Source organism: Nannospalax galili, unplaced genomic scaffold (assembly GCF_000622305.1).
Source record: "Nannospalax galili isolate Female #2095 unplaced genomic scaffold, S.galili_v1.0 scaffold445, whole genome shotgun sequence".
Taxonomy (NCBI): Eukaryota; Metazoa; Chordata; class Mammalia; order Rodentia; family Spalacidae; genus Nannospalax; species Nannospalax galili.
The window spans coordinates 1,218,472-1,239,517 of record NW_008354184.1 but is presented as its reverse complement, the minus strand read 5'-3'; the positions used below and the strand labels follow the sequence as shown (position 1 = coordinate 1,239,517).

Sequence of the window (21,046 nt, the reverse complement as noted above, 5' to 3'; positions counted from 1 at the left end):
TTACTACTGTGAATCCTGCCGCGCCCCAGGCAACGCAGGACAAGGTCACAGCTCCTTTCCCTCAACAAGGCTACCGCCAGCAGACCGCCTGGCGTGCGATTACCGTGGCGACGGCGGCTGGTCCCTCGGGCCCAAACCAACGTGTCTTGGGGGAGATCCTTATACTAGCCTATGCCACCGAGTCAGTAAGGACTCTAGGAAACGTGCCTCGGCCTCACCCTGGAATATGGAGAGGGGAGAGCCCGCGAGAGCCCCTGAAGCCTCCTCGGAAGGCTTGTTTGCGCGGCACTGTCCCTAGTGGTAGAGTCCGGAGCGGCTGCGCATGCGCGCGATGGCTGGGCGCGCGCGGTGTTGTTGGGTAAGTTGACCGCGGCCTGGGCGGGTCTTTGCTGCTGTGCTGAGGGCTGCAGACCTCCAGGTTCCCGGACTCAGGTAAGTCCCCGTGCGTCGTGGGCAATGAGGCCGGGGTCCCCTCCGAATCCCACCCTCGGGTCTCCCTGCATGGGGGTCGGGGGGAGGCCGGGTGCATTGTGTGTTCCGCAAGTACATCTTTTGGTGAAGATTCGGGACGGTGATTTAACCCATCCTGTGCACGTGAACATCCTGCCCTCCCCTTGGCCCTTGGAGATAAACGTATCTGGATACTTTGTTTCCCTTGAGAGTCCTATGAAAGCCAAAGATGCCTTCTTTACCCTCTTAGAGGGAAAAAGAATGCATTTCAGAGCCTGGTGCAAACTCTAAAGCTTCGCACTATAATTAGTATTACCTGTAGATGGGGACGTGCTTGATCTGCTTCCCAAGGTCGCTGTGAGCATCAAATACCCCAGCATCTTACAAACATGAAAGTGCTCTTAACCTATGAACTGTGTTCTGATATTATTCCCGACTACAAAGAAAGCAGTGAAGGCCCTTGGGGGGGCTAAAATATTCGTCCCCCACTGAAGAGGAACAGCATTGGTGGTAATCCCTTCACTTCCTTGGTCCTGAGCCCTCTCTCCTTGGGGGTTTCACGCAAGACAAGGTTTCCTTGGATTAGTGACAGCTTGTATATCAGGTCCACATTACTGACCCAGAGCCCCAGGATCTCAGCCATAGTTAAAAGTTTACCTGTTGGGATGGAGAGATGGGCTCAGCTGTTAGAGTACATACTGCTCTTGCAGAGGACCTGAGTTCGATGCCCAGCACCCATGTTGGGTGGCTCACAACTGCCTGTAACTCCAGCTCCAGGGGGTCCAATACCTCTGGCTTCCAAAGGTACCAACACTCAAGTGCACATACCCACAGACACATACACATTTTTTTTTTTTTTTTTTTGTCTTTTTGAGATAGGGTCTCCTTGTAGCCTCAGCTAGTGTGGAACTCACTATGTAGACCAGGCTGGCCTTGAACTCACAAAGATCCACCTGCCTCTGCCTCCCAAGTGCCAGGATTAAAGGTGTGTGCCACCATGCCCGGCTTACACATACACATATTTAAAAATCTTTTTTAAAAACTCATGGCTCGGAGCTGGAGAGATGGATCAGAGGTTAACAGCACTGGCTGCTCTTGCAGAGGACCTGGGTTCAATTCTCAGCACCCACATGGCAGCTAACAACCATCTGTAACTCCAGTTCCAGGAGAATCTAATGCCCTCTTCTGCCCTCCCCAGGCATTGCAGGACACAAGTACACTTACACACATGCAGGCAATACACTCATACAATAAAATAAAAATAATAAAAAAAATTTGGGGGGCTCTTTTTGAGACAGGGTCTCCCTATAGCCCCAGCTGTTCTGGAACTCACTATGTAGACTAGGCTGGCCTTGAACTCACAGAGATCTGCCTGTCTCTGCCTCCCGAGTGCTGGGATTAAAGGCGTGCTCCATCATGCCCGGCTTAAATAAAATATTTTTAAAAACTCCTGTCTGGCTGGGCATGATAGTGCGCACCTTTAATCCCAGCACTCAGGAGGCAGACACAGGTAGATCTCTGTGAGGTCAAGGCCAGCCTGGTCTACAATAATGAGTTCCAGGCCAGCACTACTACAGGGAGACCCTGTCTCAAAAATACCAAAAACTCCTGTCTGGCTGTGATGGCTCACGCCTTTAATCCCAGAACTCAGGAGGTAGAGGCTAGCCTGGTCTACATAGAGAGTTCCAGGCCAGCTGGGGCTACAGGGAGACCCTGTCTAAAACAAAACAACAAAATGAAAAACTCATAAAGGGGACTAGGGAGAAGGCTCAGTGGGAAAGAGTGCTTGCTGCACAAGCATGAGGACCTGAATTCAAGTCCTTGACTCCATGTAAAAAGCCTGGCATGTCCCCTGACACCAGTAATCCCAGCACTGTTGGGAGGCAGAGACAGGAGGATTGCCAAGACTTGCTGACTGCCAGACTAGCTCCAGGTTCAGTGAGAGACCCTATCTCAAGGGAATAAGGCAGAGAGTGACGGAGCAGGGCACCTGACATCCTCTGTGGTCTACACACAAACACACACACACACACATATGAAAAGCCTATGAAATCTTATGCTTATGGTTTGTCAACTTGGGCTTTTCTTACCCCTAATTAAAAGATACCTTCCTCCCTTTTCCTTTTCCCCAAACCTGGATGATGCTGGCGAATTTATGATACAGGAAGGTACAGTGTGCTGAAAGCTAACATATGGTGGCAGTGTCGTCGTTGTCAGCTCTGCCATGTGGCTCTCTCCCTTTTCTTAGGACATCTCATCTGTCATAACAGGACAGGTGATGAGACATACGGACCAAGGATGAGGCATTGTTGTCAGTCTGGGAATGATCCGTTTTTTTTTTTAGAATGAAGTATAGGCAGAAGCTGGTTTACCAGTGCTGTTCGTTCACAGGAACAGCAGAGATTGCATTCCTTGCTCTACACTGTCAACTTGGGACAAACTTACCTGTGGTTAATATACACTGTGGAGCCACATAGACTTAAAAATGCTCACTCCTACTCAAGACCTTAGCTTTCTAGGCATCATCTGTCAAATGGAGTGAGTAGGAGGAGCTTGTCAAAGGGTAGTTGTGAGTTAAATGAGATTCTCCATGCTAAAGTATTAGCGTACTGCCTGGCACATGGGAAGCTTCCCACACATGTGTGGAAGCTCCTACCAGGACTGTTAGGACCTCAGGTCTCCCTTCACTGTGCTGTTTTAAAAGGACAACTCTGTTCCCAGAAGTTATTGCGAGGACTAGTAATTGTCCATGGATAGAATACATGGTTTCATGATTTTGGAACAATGACAGAAGGCCACTAATCTGTTTGACCTTTTGTAACCATAGGAGAAGGAAGTGTTGGTGTTTCCTCATCAAATCGGAGATGCCTCTCTTTGGGAGTATATTCAGCCCGAAGAAGACGCCTCCTCGGAAGTCTGCTTCTCTCTCCAACCTGCATTCTGTGAGTTTGGAGACTGGGTCAGCCTGGTGCCCAGCAGGTCATGGGTGGAGAGGCATATTATGGGAGGGCATCCTTTCAGTCATATTTCACTGCTGCTAAAAACATTTTTGAACTGCTGCATGGGAAGTACTGTCAGTGTCAATTTAAGAACTTACTAAGGGGCGGGGAGAGGGCTCAGCAGTTAAGAGCTTGTACTGCTCTCTCAGAGGATCTGAGTTCAGTTCCCAGCACCCATGACAGCTTACAACCACCTTTACCTCAAGCTCCAGGGATTTCCGGTGCCTCTGGCCTCCTTGGGCTCCTGCACTAATATGCACAAAGCCACATACAGATACACATACACATATTTAAAAATAAAATAAATCTTTTTTTTTTAATATTATGTTTATGTGTATGAGTGTATTACCTGAATGTATGTGAGTGCACCCATGTCATGTAATGCCGCAGAGGTCAGAAGAGGCTTCAGATTCCCCTGGAACTCGAGTTAAGGATGGTTCATAGCCACCATGTGGGCGCTGGGAATCAAACCTGGGTCCTCTGCAAGAGCAGTCAGTGCTCTTAACCGCTGAGCCATCTCTCCAGCCCCTAAAATAAATCTTTTTTAAATAGAGCTTAATCTCAGTGGTTAAGAGTACTGGTTGCTCTTGCAGAGGACCCAGGTTCAATTCCTAGCACCCACATGGCGGTTAACAACCATCCATAACTCGAACTCCAGGAGAACCCAACACTCTCTTCTGAGCTACATGGGCATTGCATGTGGAGTGCACTTAACATACATGAAGGCAATGTATGCATACACATAAAATTTTAAAAATTATAATAATAATAAATAACTTTTTTTGTTTTTTTGGTCTTTTTTGAGACAGGGTCTCCCTGTAGCCCCAGCTGGCCTGTAACTATATAAGTCCAGGCTGGCCTCAAACTCAGAGATCTGCCTTCCTCTGCCTCCAAAGTGCTGGAACTAAAGGCGTGCACCACCACACCCAGCAATAAATAAAAATTTTAAGAAAGAGTGTGGTGGTGCATGCCTTTAGTCCCAGCACTCCAGAGCAGAGGCAGGCAGATCTCTGTGAGTTCAAGGCCAGCCTGGTCTACATAGTGAGTTCCAGGTCAGCTGGGGCTACAGGGAGACCCTGTCTCAAAAAGACTAAATAAATAAATAAATAGCCTACTGGGACAGTTAATCTCATTATGATTTTGGTCCCAGGTAATATTGTTCAATTTGACTTCCATTTCATTCCCAAGACTTGGCCAAGAATTTATTTTAGTTATGAAGAATTAAGTTCAGGGGGCTGGAGAGATGGCTCAGAGGTTAAGAGCACTGACTGCTCTTGCAGAGGACCTGGGTTCGATTCCCAGCACCCACATGGCTGCTACAAACTGTCCTTAACTCCAGCATGTCCTGACCTCCGACATGCAGGCAATACACTCATACATATAAAATAAAAAAAATAAATAAAATATATTTTTAAAAAATAAAAAAACGAGCCAAGTAATTGTGGAAGCAAATAAAAGAGATTCATTCAACATGACCACATCCTGTAGGAAGAGGAACAGATTAAGAAGTCCAGTGAGCAACCCTCAGTGGTTAAGAACACTGGTTCTTCTTGCAGAAGACCTGGGTTTGAATCTCAGCATCCACATAGCAATTAACAACTGTCTGTAACTCCAGTCCTAGGGGATCTGACAGCCTCTTCTGACCTTCACGGGCATTGCATGACATGGGTGCACTTACCTACATGCAGGCAATACACGTATACATATAAAATAATTTTTTAAAAATTTTAAAAATTCACTTCTAAAAAAAAAGGAAATCAAGTTCAGGGGCTGGAAAGATGGTTCAGTGGTTAAGAGTGCATACTACTCTTCTAGAGGACCTGAGTTCAGTTTCCAGTGCCCCAGTCACTCACACCTGCCTGTAACTCCAGCTCCAGGGGGATCTAACACCTCTGACCTCTGCAGGCACCTGAATTCACATGTACATAATTAAAGATAAAATCAATAAGTGTTAATAAGAATCAAGTTCATAGCCAGGCATGGTGGCACACGCCTTTAATCCCAGCACTTGGGAGGCAGAAGCAGGTGGATCTCTGTGAGTTCAAGGCCAGCCTGGTCTACATAGTGAGTTCCAGGACAGCTGGAGCTACAGGGAGACCCTGTCTCAAAAAGACCAAAAAAAAAAAAAAAGAGAATCAAGTTCATTCTCAAAGGTGTCACAGAGACAGATGACTTGCTACTGTTAGTGACATTCTAAAGGATAACATTTCTGAAAGAGGTGGTCCAAAAGCATTTGGGAGCAGTAGCAATAGCATTGGAACAAATGACAACCTTCCAAAGCAGTGTAGTGCCCCCCTGAATGCACAGCGCTGCATTTAGAAAATATACAGCAAAGTCATTCCCAGCTATGAGAGGTCTCTTCTATCCTCTACACAAGTACATACAGACCCCATGTACACAGTTTCATCTTTTCTGCTGAATATCTGTGACCAACTACTGGGTCCTTCACCCTACCATACTCCTGTCTACCTTAATCCTGGCCACTGTTCATGGCTGTCACATACCAAGAGGTGATACACCCTGGCTTCTTCGTCCTTTTCCCACAAAACCAATTGTGCAGATTAATCAGGCCTTCGTAGATTGGTGGGTGAGGCAGCAAAACTGTTAGGACTGAGGAAACCCCAGCTTTGAGTCCACTGTCTCCAATCCCCAGTTAAAATCAGAATGGGAAGCAGCCCTGATGTGCCCAGGGCTGAGCATTCTGACATCCCAGTTTTCCATGCCACAGGCCTTGAGCCTCCCTTTCCTCCCTTCAGGCCTGAAAAATGTAAATGCACCTGATGGTCTTCCTGGGATAGCCCCTGTCCTAACCATGAGAGCCCAAGAACAGCAGCATGCTTACATGACATCTGTCTCTGAGTGTGGCTTGAAGCCAGCCCTCCCTGCAGTTTTAGATGCTCACAGGTACTTGTAAGCTGTGGCAGGGGGAGAAAAAGACCAGTGTGGGACATGGGGATATTAACACTTTGTTACAGGATAGCAGCCCATATCTTAGGAGTGGCCTAAGATCATGACATAAAGCCTGTCATGGCTCTGCCCTCTCTGTGCCTTTTGCTTCAGCGACCCAGCCTAATCTGTGCTGTTGTTCCATCTGCCCAAGTCTTCCTGTTCATCAACTCAAGGGCTATTAACTGATAACTTCCTGTGTGTCAGGCAATTTCCCAGGTGCTGGGTATAAAATCTGTTAAAGAGAAGGGAAGGCAGGACTTAGCGGTCCAAGCCTATAATTCCAACTACTTTAGAGGCTGAGACAGGAGGTTTGCAAGATCAAGGCCTACCTGGGGTAACTCAACAAGACCCTCTCCCAAATTTTAAAGTACTAAAAAAAGGGGGAGAAGAGGACATGGGGAGATGGCTCAGTTGATAAAAGTATAAGGACCTAAGATTGTTCCCCAAAACTCACATTTTAAAAAAAGAAAGGGGGAAAAAAAAAAGGGTTTATTTATTTATTTATTTATTTATTTATTTATTTATTTATTTATTTATTTATTTATTTATTTATTTATTTATTTATTTATTTATTTATTTATTTATTTATTTATTTATTTATTTATTTATTTATTTATTTATTTATTTATTTATTTATTTATTTATTTATTTATTTATTTATTTATTTATTTATTTATTTATTTATTTATTTATTTATTTATTTATTTATTTATTTATTTATTTATTTATTTTATTTGGGTGGGGAGTCTTTTTGAGACAGGGTCTCCCTGTAGCCCTAGCTGGCCTGGATTGTCTATGGAGACCAGGCTGGCCTTGAACTCACAGAGATCCGCCTGCCTCTGCCTCCTGAGTGCTGGGATTAAAGGCATGTGCCACCATGCCCCGCACGATTTATTATTTTATGTATATGAGTGTTTTACCTGCATGTATGTATGTGCCCTACGTGAGTGCCTGGTGCCCACGGAGGGCAAAGGAGGACATCAGGCGTCCTGCTCTGTCACTCTCTGCCTTATTCTCTTGAGACAAGGACTTACGCTAACCTGGAACTTGCTGTATTTGTCTAGGCCTGGGGATCAGCAAACCCCAGTGATCCTCCTGTCTCCACCTCCAACAGCACTAGGATTATAGGCATACATGGCCATGCCTGGCTCTTTATGTGGGTGCTGGGAATCCAAACTCAAGTCCTCATGTTTGCACAGCTCTTAATCACTGAGCCATCTCCCTATTTAAGTGTTTGTTATATATAATTTGATATTCTAGCCTTTTAGACTTACTGAAGGTGCTAAGTAATGATATCAGAGGACAACGGGTCCTTGCTTTGTTGGGTCTAAAACTAGTGGAAGGAGTGGGACTTGAGCTCTTGTTCTGTGGCCTCCTGAAGCCATCATAGTGTCTTGCCCACAGTTGGATCGTTCAACACGGGAGGTAGAGCTGGGCCTTGACTATGGAACTCCGACTATGAACCTGGCAGGGCAAAGCCTGAAATTTGAGAACGGCCAGTGGATAGCAGGTGGGCTGCACTTGATACTGTTTTGTCAGTCAGGATGGGAGAAAGAAACCCGCCTTTCACTCCTGCTCCGTCCTTCCTCTAGACACAGCGATTAGTGGGGGTGTGGACCGGAGGGAGACTCAGCGCCTGCGCAAGCGGAACCAGCAGTTGGAAGAAGAAAACAATCTCTTGCGGCTGAAAGTGGACATTCTGCTGGACATGGTAAGGAAGGCGATCGGGAGGTGATCCCTAGGTTCTCTCTTCAAGGAGGCCCCACCTTGAGTCAAGTCATCCAGCTGATACCTGCCAAGGGCCTATTTGCCCAGTGCACCCCTATGTAGCCAAACACAAACATAAAAGCCAACCTTGTCATCTAAGGCTGGAGTGGGGATGTGTGACACTACCAATAATTACCATGCCTGTGATAAGGGCATCGATTAGTCCGAACAGGGTCTGGTGTCAGCACAAGAGAAAAACGTCTATGCAGTGGAGAGTTTCTCAGAGGAAGCATGTCTGAGCTGAGTCAGCTAGAGGACAGTGGCCGGAGTGGAGGTTGAAACAAAGGCATCCCAGGAGGAGGGGCTGCTCTTTCAGCAGTGGAGAAGTGTCCCGCTAAACAGGCTGAGCCATCTCCCTATTCCCTAGTTTAAATATTTGTTATATATAATTTGATATTCTAGTTTTTGAAACATACTAAAGATGCTAAGTAATGATATCAGAGGACAACAGGTCCTTGCTTTGTTGGGTCTAAAACTAGTGGAAGGAGTGGGACTTGAGCTCTTGTTCTGTGGCCTCCTGATAGTTGCACACACTACATCAGCATGGGTTTCTTGTCTGCTGGGCCTGGAGGTGCATTGCAGGTTAAGGGAAGGCAAGAGCACATCCCCTGCAGTGGTTACAGCATGCCTCATGGAGATGGCTTCTTTGCCTTGCTGCCTAACTGCTCTGTGACTTCATCATTTTAGACAGACAACAGGCTTCAGAGCAACGCTTACCTCAGAGTTAATGCAAGCCCCATATTCACTCAGGAAGTGGAGCTTTGACTTCGCCATAGACTGCCTTGTCACCTGCTCTGTTCCTATCTTGAGTGTCTATTGCCTTCCACTGTAAAGTCCATTCAGAGATCCTGATGAGGGGCTGGAAAGGCTCATCAGTTAAGATCACATACTATGGTGAGATGTGGTGGCACATGCCTTTAATCTCAGCACTCAGGTGGCAGAGGCAGTGGTCTCTGTGAGTATGAGGCCAGCCTGCTCTACATAGAAAGTTCCAGACCAGTTGGGCCTACATAGTGAGACCCTGTCTACAAACAAAATCATATACTGCTGTTACAGAGGACTAGAGTTCAGTTCCTAGCACCCCCATCAGGAGGGTCACAATTACCTGTAATGCTGGCTCCAAAGGGATCTGATGCCTTTGGACTCCACAGGCACCTGCGCTCTACATACATGCATGTAGACACACACATACACACACACACACACACACACACACACACAGAGTTTTTAAAAAGATCATGATGTGGGCTTAAGAGATGGCTTAGTGGTTAGCAGCTCTGGTTGTTCTTGCAGAGGACCCGGGTTCAGTTCCCAGCACCCACATGACAACTAACAACCTTCCATAACTACAGTTCCAGGAGAATCCATCACCCTCTTCTGACCTCCACAGGCATTGCGTGACATGGATGCACTTACACATATGCAGGCAATACACTCATACATATAAAAAATACAAATACTAAATACTTATTTAAAATAAAGATCCTCGTGAGTTAGGGACATTCTTTTTAGAATCCCCCACACACCTCAATTTGTTCTTTTTACCAAATTGTTCCTTAGTTGCCATTATGAGGGCTATCACTGAGTGATTTAAGCTCTAATCCCTCAGCCTTTGAGTCATTAGTGTTTGTCATTTCTGCCGTGTGTGGCCTGTTGTCTGTCACACACAGTGTGCCATGCAGTGATTAGTGATGGGAATGCTGATGCTGAACGTCCTTCAGTACTTGTGGTCCTGGGCCATCAGGCAGCCACTTGTACAGTTACCTGGGTTTCCTGCTGCAGAGGTGAGGGGATGCCAGGCCTTTCCATGGTGCAGAGTGGCTGTGGTAACCAGCAGTGTATCCCAGAGTATCTCTTTGTAACAGTCTGCTGCTTTACTTCCAGCTTTCAGAGACCACTGCCGAGTCCTACTTAAAGGACAGGGAATTGGATGAACTGAAGACTGTCAGTCGCAGGAGGAAGTGAAGATCCCTGAGACATTCACTAGGAGGACAGAAAGAGTCCCATTGACCAGGGGAGGAGGATGCGGTGTAGCCCTATGTTTTTTAATCAAATAAATAGACTTGCCGTAGGAGAGAGCATCAACAGGTACTGACACTCCTGGACTGGCTATAAGGAGGTAATGTGGGATGGAAGAAACCAAAGTGCCAGGCCAGGACCATAGCTAGGGAGGCACCTCAGACACATCACCCAGGATGCTTATCTGAAGCAGACCCCAGGGATGTCTAGGGATGGTGAGCCTTGGATTGTTCTATACAAGTCTCAGCATACGACTGTCCATATTCCAGAGTCATCCTGTTAGACAGCTGGCAGTTGGATGACTTCTTACCCCCTTAACATTGGTGTTTAGGGGGTGGTGCCAGTTCCAAAGAGCCCTGTATTTGAGGGTGTGATGAGCAGCTCTCTAGGCTGTCTGTGCAGTCACCACACTCTCCCTTCCTTTAAAGAATCTTCATCCTCCAAGTCCACAGCCTCTTCTGGCTTCAGCTTCCTAGCAGCATGGGCCAGCCTTCCACAGCACACTGTAGTTTCTTCTCACTTCTTGTTTATACTATTTTATAAATTAAATGATATTAAATCATCTCTGTGTAGTCAAAATGGCTGAAAATCAAAATCAATCTTAACAAACAAAAAGCAGTGTTAGTTCTTCAAGAAGTAACCAGAGGGACTGGAGAGATGCTCAGTGTTTAAGAGCTCTGGCTGTTCTTGCACAGGACCTGAGTTTATTTCCCAGCAACCACTTGGTGGGTAACAATAATCTGTAACTCCAGTTCCAGGGGATCTGATGCCCTCTTCTGACCTCCACCAACACTGCACACATGTGGTGCATTTACATTCATGTAGGCCAAACACTCATACACATAAAGTAAAAATAAATGAATCAGGCCAGGTGTGGTGGTGCACACCTTTAATCTCAGCACTCGGGAGGCAGGGGTAGGCGGATTTTTGTGAGTTCAAGGCCAGCCTGGTCTACATAGTGAGTTCCAGGACAGCTGGGGCTACAGGGAGACCTTGTCTCAAAAAAAAAAAAAAAAAAAAAAAATTTTTTTAAAGTCAGGCATAGTAGCACATACTTTTAATCCCAGTACTCGGGAGGCAGAGGCAGGCATCTCTGTGAGACTGAGGCCAGTCTGGTCTACATAGGGAATTCCAGGCCTGCTGGGGCTACAGGGAGACCCTGTCTCAAAAAATAAAATATAACAAAATTAAAAAAAAAAAATTTTCTTTTTCATGTGTATGAATGTATTGCCTGCATGTATGTGAGTGCACCCATGTCATGCAATGCCTACAAAGATCAGAAGACAGGGTTGAATTCCTCTGGAGCTAGAGTTACAGACTGTTAGCTGCCATGTGGGTGCCGGGAATTGAACCTGGTCCTCTGCAAGAGCAACCACTGCCCTTAACTGCTGAGCCATCTCTCCAGCCCCCAACAAAAAAACATTTTTAAAAAGAGAAGTAACCAGAAGTTTGGGTCTAACCTCCTATTACTCTGCCAAAAGACAGAATTTGTAGGGTGTAGGGAAACAGCACCTCAAAGCGTGAGGCTGATTTGGAAGAAAAAGAGTTTCTCAAGCTCAAATCCTGTCTTTCAGGGAGATGGGACTGGTCTGGCCTGGCAAGGACTATGCATGAATGGCATGGGAATCAGGGCCTGAGTCAGTGTAACCCAGCCCTCTCTGGCTGGAGGGGAGTCCAACTCCTTGAGTCAAGCGGGGGACACTGGGCACAGAGCTCAGGGTTTTAAACTGGAGGCTTCTACTGCAGTTAGCATTTTCTAAACCCGTCAGTCATGCCAGTGGGCTCTGTCTTCTGCCCACAGTCTCATAGTCTCATATCCCTCTGCTCAGCCCCGCCAGCATGCCTGATTATAAGGAGACAGTTCAGAGACTAGTTTGGAAACAGCTTTAGGACCACACAGCGGAAGTGCTGGAGGCCTGAGTCACAGCCCACAGTGACAGAGGAGGGGCTCTCTCCACTGACATGGCTACTCACATCAGTCTCTCCTGGTGGCCCACAGAGCACTCTGCTGAGAGGTGAACAGAAGACACAACTGGGAACTCCAGCCCATAACCTCACTTCCTGATACAGGAAAGGATGTTAACCTTGGATATCCAGCTTTGATTTTTCCCTGCACTTGGAAGGCAGAGGCAGGGGGTCTTTGTGCATTCAAGGCCAGCCTTGTCTACATAGTGAATTCCAGGCCAGCTTGGGCTACAGGGAGACCCTGTCTCAAAAAGAGAAAAAAAGAAAAAGATGCATGTGGGTTGGGGTGCACATGTGCCACAGCATATTTATGGAGGTCAGAGAACAACTTTCAGAAGGCTGTTCTCTTTCCCTTTTGTGGGTCCCAGGGATACAAACTCAGGTCAGGTAACTTGGCAGCAAGTGTCCTTACTCACTGAGCTATCTTGCTGGCCCAGGAATTTTTTTTTTTTTTTTTTTTTTTTGATCATTGGGTTGGTTTGTTGGGTTTTTTTGGTATGTGTGCATTTTTATTTTAATTTTATGTGTATGTATAGCCTGCATGCCGGTGCCAGCCGGCCTTAGGATGAACAGCACCTGAAAGGGGGAGTGAGGATTGAAAGAAAAACAAGAGACAGAGAAAAGATACTTGGGAGGACTGTCAGTAGAGACTGCAGCCCCAGTTTATTTTAGCTCCGCCTTCTTATACAGCAGAACGTCAGATAGCCAGTTTGCTTAGCTCAATTAGCTTTAACAGTTCTTTTTCCCACCTTTATCTGAGGGTCAAGGAATGGTCAAATACTTGTAGTGAATTCCACCAATTAACCATCTTCCCTAAATTATCAGCATATTCCTCCTGACTTGACAGAACAATTCAGTGCTTGTGTGTAAAACACAAATTCTTGAGTCAAGGTGAAAGGTCATAAAGTAAATAAGCAAGCCTGCCACAGCTCAATGTACATAATGGCTGTGCTTATATTAATAGCTCCCAACACCTGCAGGTATGTAAGTGTAAGTGTGCCGGTGTCATGCAGTGCCTGTGGAGGACAGAAGATGCCGTTGGATCTCCTGGAACTGGAGTTATGAGAGTTGTTACCTGCCATGTGGGCGCTGAGATTTGAACCCAGGTATTTTGCAAGAACAGCCAGTGTTCTTAATTGCTGAGCCATCTCTCCAGCTCATTTTGTTTTTTAAAAGTATTTATTTTGGGGGTTTTTTGGTCTTTTTGAGACAGGGTCTCCCTGTAGCTCCGGCTGCCTGGAACTCACTCTAGACCAGGGTGGCCTCAAACTCAGAGAGGATCAACCTGCCTCTGCCTCCCTGAGTGCTGGGATTAAAGGCGTGCACACCATGCCTGGCTTATTATTGTTATTTTTTTATGTGTATGAGTGTATTGTAAGTGCACCCATGTTGTGCAGTGCCCCTGGAAATCAGAAAAGGGCATCAGATCCCCTGAAACTAGAGTTATAGACAGTTGTTAGCTGCCATGTGGTTGCTGGGAACTGAACGTGGGTCCTCTGCAAGAGCTCTTAACTGCTGAGTCATCTCTCCAACCCCTTCCTTGTTCTTGTTTTTTGAGATATGGTCTCCCTATAGCCCCAGCTGGTCTGGAATCCATTTGTAGATCAGGCTGACCTTGACTCACAAAGATCCACCTACTTTTGCCTCCTGAGTGCTGGGATTAAAGGCATGAGTGACCAAATCAGCCCAAGAGAATGTTTAATACTGAAGAAATCAAACGGATCCAGATATACACAAGGATAGTCAGGTGTACTTATATCAATATTTTTGGCAACCATTTACTGAATGTTTTTTGATGCTGGGCACCTATTTTTAATTGTTTTTTGATGCTGGACACCTATTTTTAATTCTTATGAGAAATTTTGGATTTTTGAAATAATTTTGGAGAGAGAGGTTCGTGTCTATGAACGCAGTGCCGAGAGAGAGAGAGAGAGAGAGAGAGAGAGAGAGAGAGAGAGAAGAGGTTTGCATAATGAACACAGTGCCATAAGAGGCCAGAAGGCGTTGGATCCCATAGAACTGGAGTTACAGGAGGTTTCGAGCCACCATTATAGGTGCTGGAATCTGAACTCTGGTCCTTTGTAAGAACAGTAGGTGCTCTTAACCACTGAGCCAACCCTCTAGCTCTCTTGACAAGTGTATTATCATTTTCAGATAAAGAAACCAGCCTAGCAGGGTTACAGCTGGAGGAGAGGGAGCCAGGCCTGAAACCCTGGGAATCATGTGGGGTCCACTTGGGTGTTACAATGATGTGGATCCCCTGCCACCACCACCGGCACCTTAGGCAGGGGGCTGGAGCCAGGGTGCCTAAGTAGCCTGTGGGATTTGGGGAAGTTGTTCAGTGGAGGACTTGCTTTGGGTGAGCAGGGAAGCAAGCGGTTGGAAGTGAGCACAGTATGATCATCCTCTGGCTACTGTATTGCAGAGAGCAGGCTGTCCTCACCACAGTGAGGTGGCAGTAGAGGAACTGACATGGTCAGAGTCCACTTATGACTTGCAAGTGGAGCCTACCAGGCTTTGCTGACAGTGCCACGATGTTAGAAGGGACCAAGGATGATCCCATCAAGGAAAATCTCTAGGAGAGAAAACAAATCACCCAAACCTCGTCACCTAGCCCCAGTTCCTTTTGTTTTGCTTTTTTTCCCTTTGAGAAGCCAAGTACTTCCAAGACCTTCCTTTTTCAGTCAGTTATCTCCTCAAAGCATCTCTTAATCCAAACTAGCGCTGACACGGCACACAAGTAAATGACATTATCTCTTGTAATCATGACAATTTTCATGAGGTTTTATGCAGATCTGCATCAGGGAAGGATTGTCACTGAAGAGCTGAACTACAGAAAGTTCTGTGGGCGTGAGGCAGTATTAGCAGCAATAATCATAGGAAGTCTTACAGTTTGAGTCCTAGCAATGAGATCCATGCGCCCAGTTTAACAGATACAGGCTAACTTTTACAGGAGGGACTTTACAGCTCTTAGATTCTCAAAGGTACCCATATGAGCCCCTCAATTGAGAACTTTGTCACCAGTTTCAAATTCTGACAGGACACAAACAGGAATGGTAGTAATAGAGGGCTTAAGGGAAGGGATGGTGGGGAAGAAAGGTGCCTAGGGTTCTAGACACCTCCTCCTACCCAGACATGCCCTCCTATCCAGATTGCACAGAGCATCACCACTTTTTTTTTTTTTTTTTAAGATACTCACTGTGTAGCCCTGTGTAGACCAACCTGGTCTCAAACTCACAGAGGCTCACTTGCCTCTGCCTTCCAAGTGCTGGAATTAAAGCCGACATTTGCCAGGGCTCTTACTGGTCCCTTTGTTTCCATGTGTTTACCATGTCACTTTTGCTACAGAGCATTTGTCCTTGAAGCCTGTCATGCTGTCCCATTCGTCTAGTTTCCCTGCCCATCTCCACTTTTCAATGTCCCATTTGGAGCTCTGTCTTCTGGCCCCCTGCTTGGACTTCTCTGGCTTATCTCGGTGACCCCCAGTGTTCTGAATACTGTGTTGCATGATCCCAATGTTTTTTTGCTCTCTTAGCAATTTTATAATAATTTAAAGTCTTAACTTTGAACATACTGTCTTTAAAAACCATGTATTATAGGTTGGTATGGTTAAGTTGGTAGACTGCTTGCCTGGCATGTACAAGGCCCTGAGTTCTATTCCCAACCCCACATAAACTGAGTCATCCTGGGCTAAGTAGTAAGTTTGATGACAGCCTGTGCTACATGAGCCCCTGCTTTAAAAATAAGCTGGGTGTGGTGGTACACACCTTTAATCCCAGCACTCGGGAGGCAGAGGCAGGCGGATCTTCGTGAGTTCAAGGCCAGCCTGGTCTACATAGTGAGTTCCAGGACAGCTGGGGCTACAGGGAGACCCTGTCTCAAAAAGAAAAAAGAAAAATAAATAAATGTCGGGTGTGGTGGTTTACATGTTTAATCCTAGTACTTGGGAAGCAGGGGCAGGTGATTTTCTCTCTCTGTCTGTCTCTCAAACACACACACACAGCACTAGTTTCAACAGTGTTAGTCTAGTAGCATTTATTACAAGAACTATAGAAGTAATCCAAGCATTTGGGACCCTGAGGCAGGACTGGGGATTCAAAGCCAGTGTGGGCTACCTAGCAAGACTGGGAGTGGAGGGGGAAGACCATTGGCACTGGACAGTTAAGTTGCCCTTCGATTTATGTAGAGCAGCACTAATTTGTGAGTAACTTTATGAGTGAAATGAATATACTCATGTTAAGAAATCACCTTTCCAGCAGCGAAAAGCTACTTTCCAAATATTACTTTCTCCTCAAGGGGAAGGAATCATACCTAACTTCTCTCCATAGTGACATGAAAACCTTATAAAAGCCAGAGGCAGGACTGCCTGTCCAAAAAAAAAGACTGCAGGACTGTATCAGGTGAGCTGCCAGTCCCCTGTCCCGGAGTCAACCAAAATATACAAGGGAAGGCCTCATTACTGCATGCTCTGGTGTCTGCTCCTAAAGATTTGGGGTCTCTGACGCCATGGTCATTTGGCTACAAGAATACATCAGATTACCTTTGCATTAGGAACTTGTGGGGCATATTACAAAAAGAACATCTTTATAGGTGATAGGGTTCAGGTCCAGGCGACCCCAGACCCAGAAACCATAAAGCCCCTAGGAGTAACTGAGTCAGCCACCTGCAAGCTGACAAAAGCAGCTCCCAGAATTGGTGACCCAACACATTGTGACCACCAGAGCATGCGCCACAGGCTGACAAACAGGTTTCCCAAGCCCTGTAAGCTGCAATGAGTTCCTGAAACCCTGTAATTGTAGAAAACATGTTTTACAGTAGATGATTTCCTCCATAAGTTTCACCAGGTACAGATCCCATGCCCTCCCTGAACAGCCCCAAACAGCAGAGAAATATTCTTTTTCCGAATTCTTTTCCGGTTGAAAGCTACCTCTCGGGCTGGAGAGATGCCTCAGCGGTTAAGAACACTGGCTGTTCTTGCAGAAGACCCCGGCGTGGTTCTTGCAGAAGACTCCAATTCCAGGGGATCTGACAGCCTCCTCTGTCTTCCGCGGGCATTGCACGACATGGGTGCACTTACCTACACATACACACACACACACACACACACACACACACACACACACACACATATATATATTAAAGCTACCTCTCTGCAGCTATTAGGTTGCTGGTTTCACTCACTCCCCAGTTGAGACCCAGCCCCGCTAACCCCAAAGTAAACTCTCGCTTTACCAGAGTCATCTCTGTTTCCCTGCGATCCCCACCTTTTTACCTAACAATAGGCAAAAAGTAGAAATGTGGATAATACTGAATCCCAGGGGAAGAGAACACTTCCATCTACTGTTGTGAACATGCGTAAGAGTTCTTTGCAGGACGTCTGGCTAATACCTAGCAAGTTTTATAAGTGCATGCTGTCTGGCCAGCAAGCACACTTCTAGAAATACCGTCTAGAGATTCTTGCAACATCTCGCACTAGGCGGTCTACAGACAGCGAGAAGAGTTGTGCAGGTTGGTACCCAGGTGTGCTCATACAACATGCCTGGTCTAACTAAATGCAGAAGCCAGCCAGGACCGCTACACAGAGGGGCAGCGGAAGCACCCGCGACCTCTGGGAACAAGCTTCCGGACCCCTTCCGTCCCCGGAAGCGGCGGGAGGACCCAGACCGCAGGCCACTCTCTCCCGCCCGCCCGTCTCGCTCCCGGAAGGGCGCTCTGTCCACCGGCGGGCTGTGTTCGCCTGCTCCCTTCCGCTTCCGGTGTCCCCTACAGCCATGGCTGCCGCCGTCGCCGCTGGGGAGCCTCTGTCCCCTGACGAATTGCTCCCGAAAACCGACGCGGAGAAGACGGAGGAGGAGTTGGAGGAAGACGACGACGACGAGGTGCCGGGGCTCGCGGGACGGGGGCGGGAGCGGGGCGTGGGCGCCGCGTGCCGGGAAGGGCGGCCAGGAAAGGGCCCGGTCTGGCCCGGGGTTCCCAGCGCGACCGCGGTGTCAAGGCGGGACACCGCTCCTTCCCGGTGACCCGCCCGTCCTCCACCACAGCTAGATGAGACCCTGTCCGAGAGACTCTGGGGTCTGACGGAGATGTTTCCGGAGAGGGTCCGGACTGCCGCCGGAGCCACTTTTGATCTTTCCCTGTTTGTGGCTCAGAAAATGTACAGGTAAGGGACGACGGCAGAGACCTTGGAAGTGTGCATGGAGGGACTGGTGCTGTGAAAGGACCCCGGGCTTCGGAAAAGGCAGACCTGTGTTGGAGTGACCTTGGGCTCATTGTACTAATCTGAGCCTGGTTCCTCTTCCCACAAGTGGAGATTATTGTCGGCAGGGTCTTTATTGTGTAGGGGATCCTTTCAGGTTATCAGAGGCTTCTATGAGCAGCTTTGTAAGAATGCTTCTTGTGATCACTAGGTAATTACAGCCCCCAGAGTGCTGCTCTTGCTTCTTCAAGGAGCATGGTACAAGGGATGAATAGGAAACACTTTCAGAAACACCGGGGTAGGGAGAAGTTTGGTACTGATTCTCTTGTGGCCAGCTTGCCTATTTCTTTTGCATCTCTCCGCATTCAACCTCCCGCTGCAGATTTTCCAGGGCAGCTTTGTGGATTGGTACCACTTCCTTTATGATCCTGGTTCTTCCTGTTGTTTTTGAGACAGAAAAGTTGCAGATGGAGCAACAGCAGCAACTGCAGCAACGGCAGGTAAACCTAGACTAGACTCTGGGTTTTTTGCCAGAGGTGGAGATAGAAGTTATTTCAGCAGCACCTGAGTAAACTAGCAGTTAACCCGGGGTGGGGTAGGTGTAGGCCTGTATTCTTTTGGTACTTAACAGCTCCGTATTGTAAACTTGGTCTGCCCTGCTGTATATGATGATAAAGGCGATTTCCTGGGTCTCTGCAATGTTTTACACCTTTCTTCTTTTTCCTTTTCCAGATACTTTTAGGACCTAACACAGGGCTGTCAGGAGGAATGCCAGGGGCTCTACCTTCACTTCCTGGAAAGATCTAAGATTATTACTGCTGTATTTGTGCTGTCTTGGTGGGAGAACTTTGAAAATCAGTTATTTGAACTGCTGAATATTTGGACTTTTAGTCTTTCGTCTTTTTTTTTTTTTTTCCAACTTTGGCACAATGACCCATTTAAACCTGGTAGGGCAACCTATCCCCTTCTTGTCTCATGGACACCTAGCTGTGCCCTTCCCACTGTCCTCACTCACCTCTGTTCTCATTGATACCAGAGTTCAGCCATGTGGACTAATTCCAGCTCTGGCCACTCTTCCCTGTTTTACTAAATTGCTCCTAACTGGAAGTTTGCACATGCCCATTGTGCAGTAAAATGTTAATGTCACTGGGAGGGAAGCAAGCATCCCTGACCATTAACAACTTTAAAAAAGAATGGAAGTGTCAGGAAGGAGCATGTAAACAGTATAAAACTGACAAAACCCCTGAGACTTGCAGTACAGGAATCCCTGTGTTAGGGAGGCGGGCTGCAGCCTTAGCTGGACAGCGGGGCTGTGGACTGAGCAGGAGCTCGTTTCCTCTATTCCATGTTGGCTGTTAGACCTGTGTGTAAAAAGGTCAGTGCTCACTTTTTGTATTTAAATATTAAAAGGACTCCAACTGAAAGTGTCATTATGGTTGGTTGTTTTCGAGGCGGTCTCCCTGTAATCCCAGCTGGTTTAGGACTCTATGTAGACCAGGCTGGCCTCAAAGAGATTTATTTACCCGCCTCTGCCTCCCAAGTGCTAGGATTAAAGGCCTGCGCCACCACGCCTGGCTCATTCCTGTTTTAAGTACTTCAAAATGGTTATTTTAGGCCAGAGACACTGCCTGTCAAGGTTCGTCTTGCTTAAGCCAGCTCCTGTTTCAACCTCATAGACCTAAATTAGTGAGTTTTCAAAAATGAGAATTCAGTTTTGATTCACCCACTTAAGAGGACAGGATCTTTGTGCTCCACATTGTGTATTTATGAGCTGTTTGCAGTATTTTACTTTCTAGTCTTGAGAATGAGTGAGGTTAGTCTCACTGGTAGCCAAGGCTAGCTTTGAAATCAGTCCTCCTCGAGTCCTGGGTGATTATGGGTATGCATTACCATACCCATTTAGGATCCAGTTTTTTAAATCGATGTAGAGCTTTGAACTTTTTTTTTTTTACATTGGGTTTTTCTTAGGCTACCAGGTAGTATGTAATCAGGCTGGCCTTGATCTCACAAGAGATCTGCCTGTCTCCCAAGTGCTATAATTAAAGGGATATCCCACCATGGCCCCCAGCTGTTAAGATTTTTTAAAATATTTTTGTGTGCATGAGTGTATTGCCTACATGTAAGTACACCCATGTCCTGCAATGCCCACGGAGATCAGAAGATGCTGGATTCCCCTGGAACTGGAGTCACAGATGGTTGTTAGCTGTCATGTGGGTGCTGGGAATCAAACCCAGGTTCTCTGTAAGAGCAGCCAGTGCCTGCTCTTAACTGTTGAACCATCTCTCCAGCCCCTAAGATTTATTTTTAATTATGTGTATGTATGTGGGTCTAACATTGTCCAAGGCTAGAAGCACTGGATTCCCTGTAGCTGGAGTTCCTGGCAGTTACAAGATGTCTGAAATGGGTGCTAGGAACCCAGCTTGAGTCCTCTGGAAGCTCAGTTATACTCAATGGCTGAGCCATCTCTCTAGCTCCTAACTTTTTTTTTTTTTTGTCTTTTTGAGGCAGGATCTCCCTGTAGCCCCAGCTGGCCTGGAACTCACAGCCAGAGAGGTAGTAAGAGCCCTTGGAAGGTGTTAACATGCAGTTGTCAGCCACCATGTGGGTGCTGACAACTCAATTCCAGTCCTGTAAGAAGAGCCCTTAAGGGCTGACCCATCTCCACTCCCTAACATTACCAAATTTCCTTTTTGTGGATCAC

General features: G+C 46.7%; 2 protein-coding genes across 3 annotated transcripts; both read left to right on the top strand.

Annotated features, from left to right (window-relative positions):
• Positions 1-317: 317 nt before the first annotated feature.
• Cby1 (chibby family member 1, beta catenin antagonist) lies at positions 318-10,746 on the top strand. Of its 2 annotated transcripts, none has more exons than XM_008851250.3 (5): positions 318-432; positions 3,278-3,392; positions 7,803-7,908; positions 7,991-8,109; positions 10,050-10,746. In XM_008851250.3, exons 2-5 carry the CDS (start codon positions 3,315-3,317, stop codon positions 10,128-10,130), a joined length of 384 nt encoding a protein of 127 aa, XP_008849472.1. In that variant the 5' UTR covers positions 318-432; positions 3,278-3,314; the 3' UTR covers positions 10,131-10,746. The 2 variants fall into 2 exon arrangements, with proteins under 2 accessions (XP_008849472.1, XP_029410935.1); XM_029555075.1 differs by having other exon boundaries at positions 337-358.
• Positions 10,747-17,869: 7,123 nt separating this feature from the next.
• On the top strand, positions 17,870-19,775 carry Tomm22 (translocase of outer mitochondrial membrane 22). The gene is made up of 4 exons (XM_008851249.3): positions 17,870-18,028; positions 18,191-18,309; positions 18,728-18,845; positions 19,078-19,775. The coding sequence occupies exons 1-4, from the start codon at positions 17,921-17,923 to the stop codon at positions 19,150-19,152; spliced, it is 420 nt and encodes a 139-aa protein (XP_008849471.1). The 5' UTR covers positions 17,870-17,920; the 3' UTR covers positions 19,153-19,775.
• Positions 19,776-21,046: the final 1,271 nt, after the last annotated feature.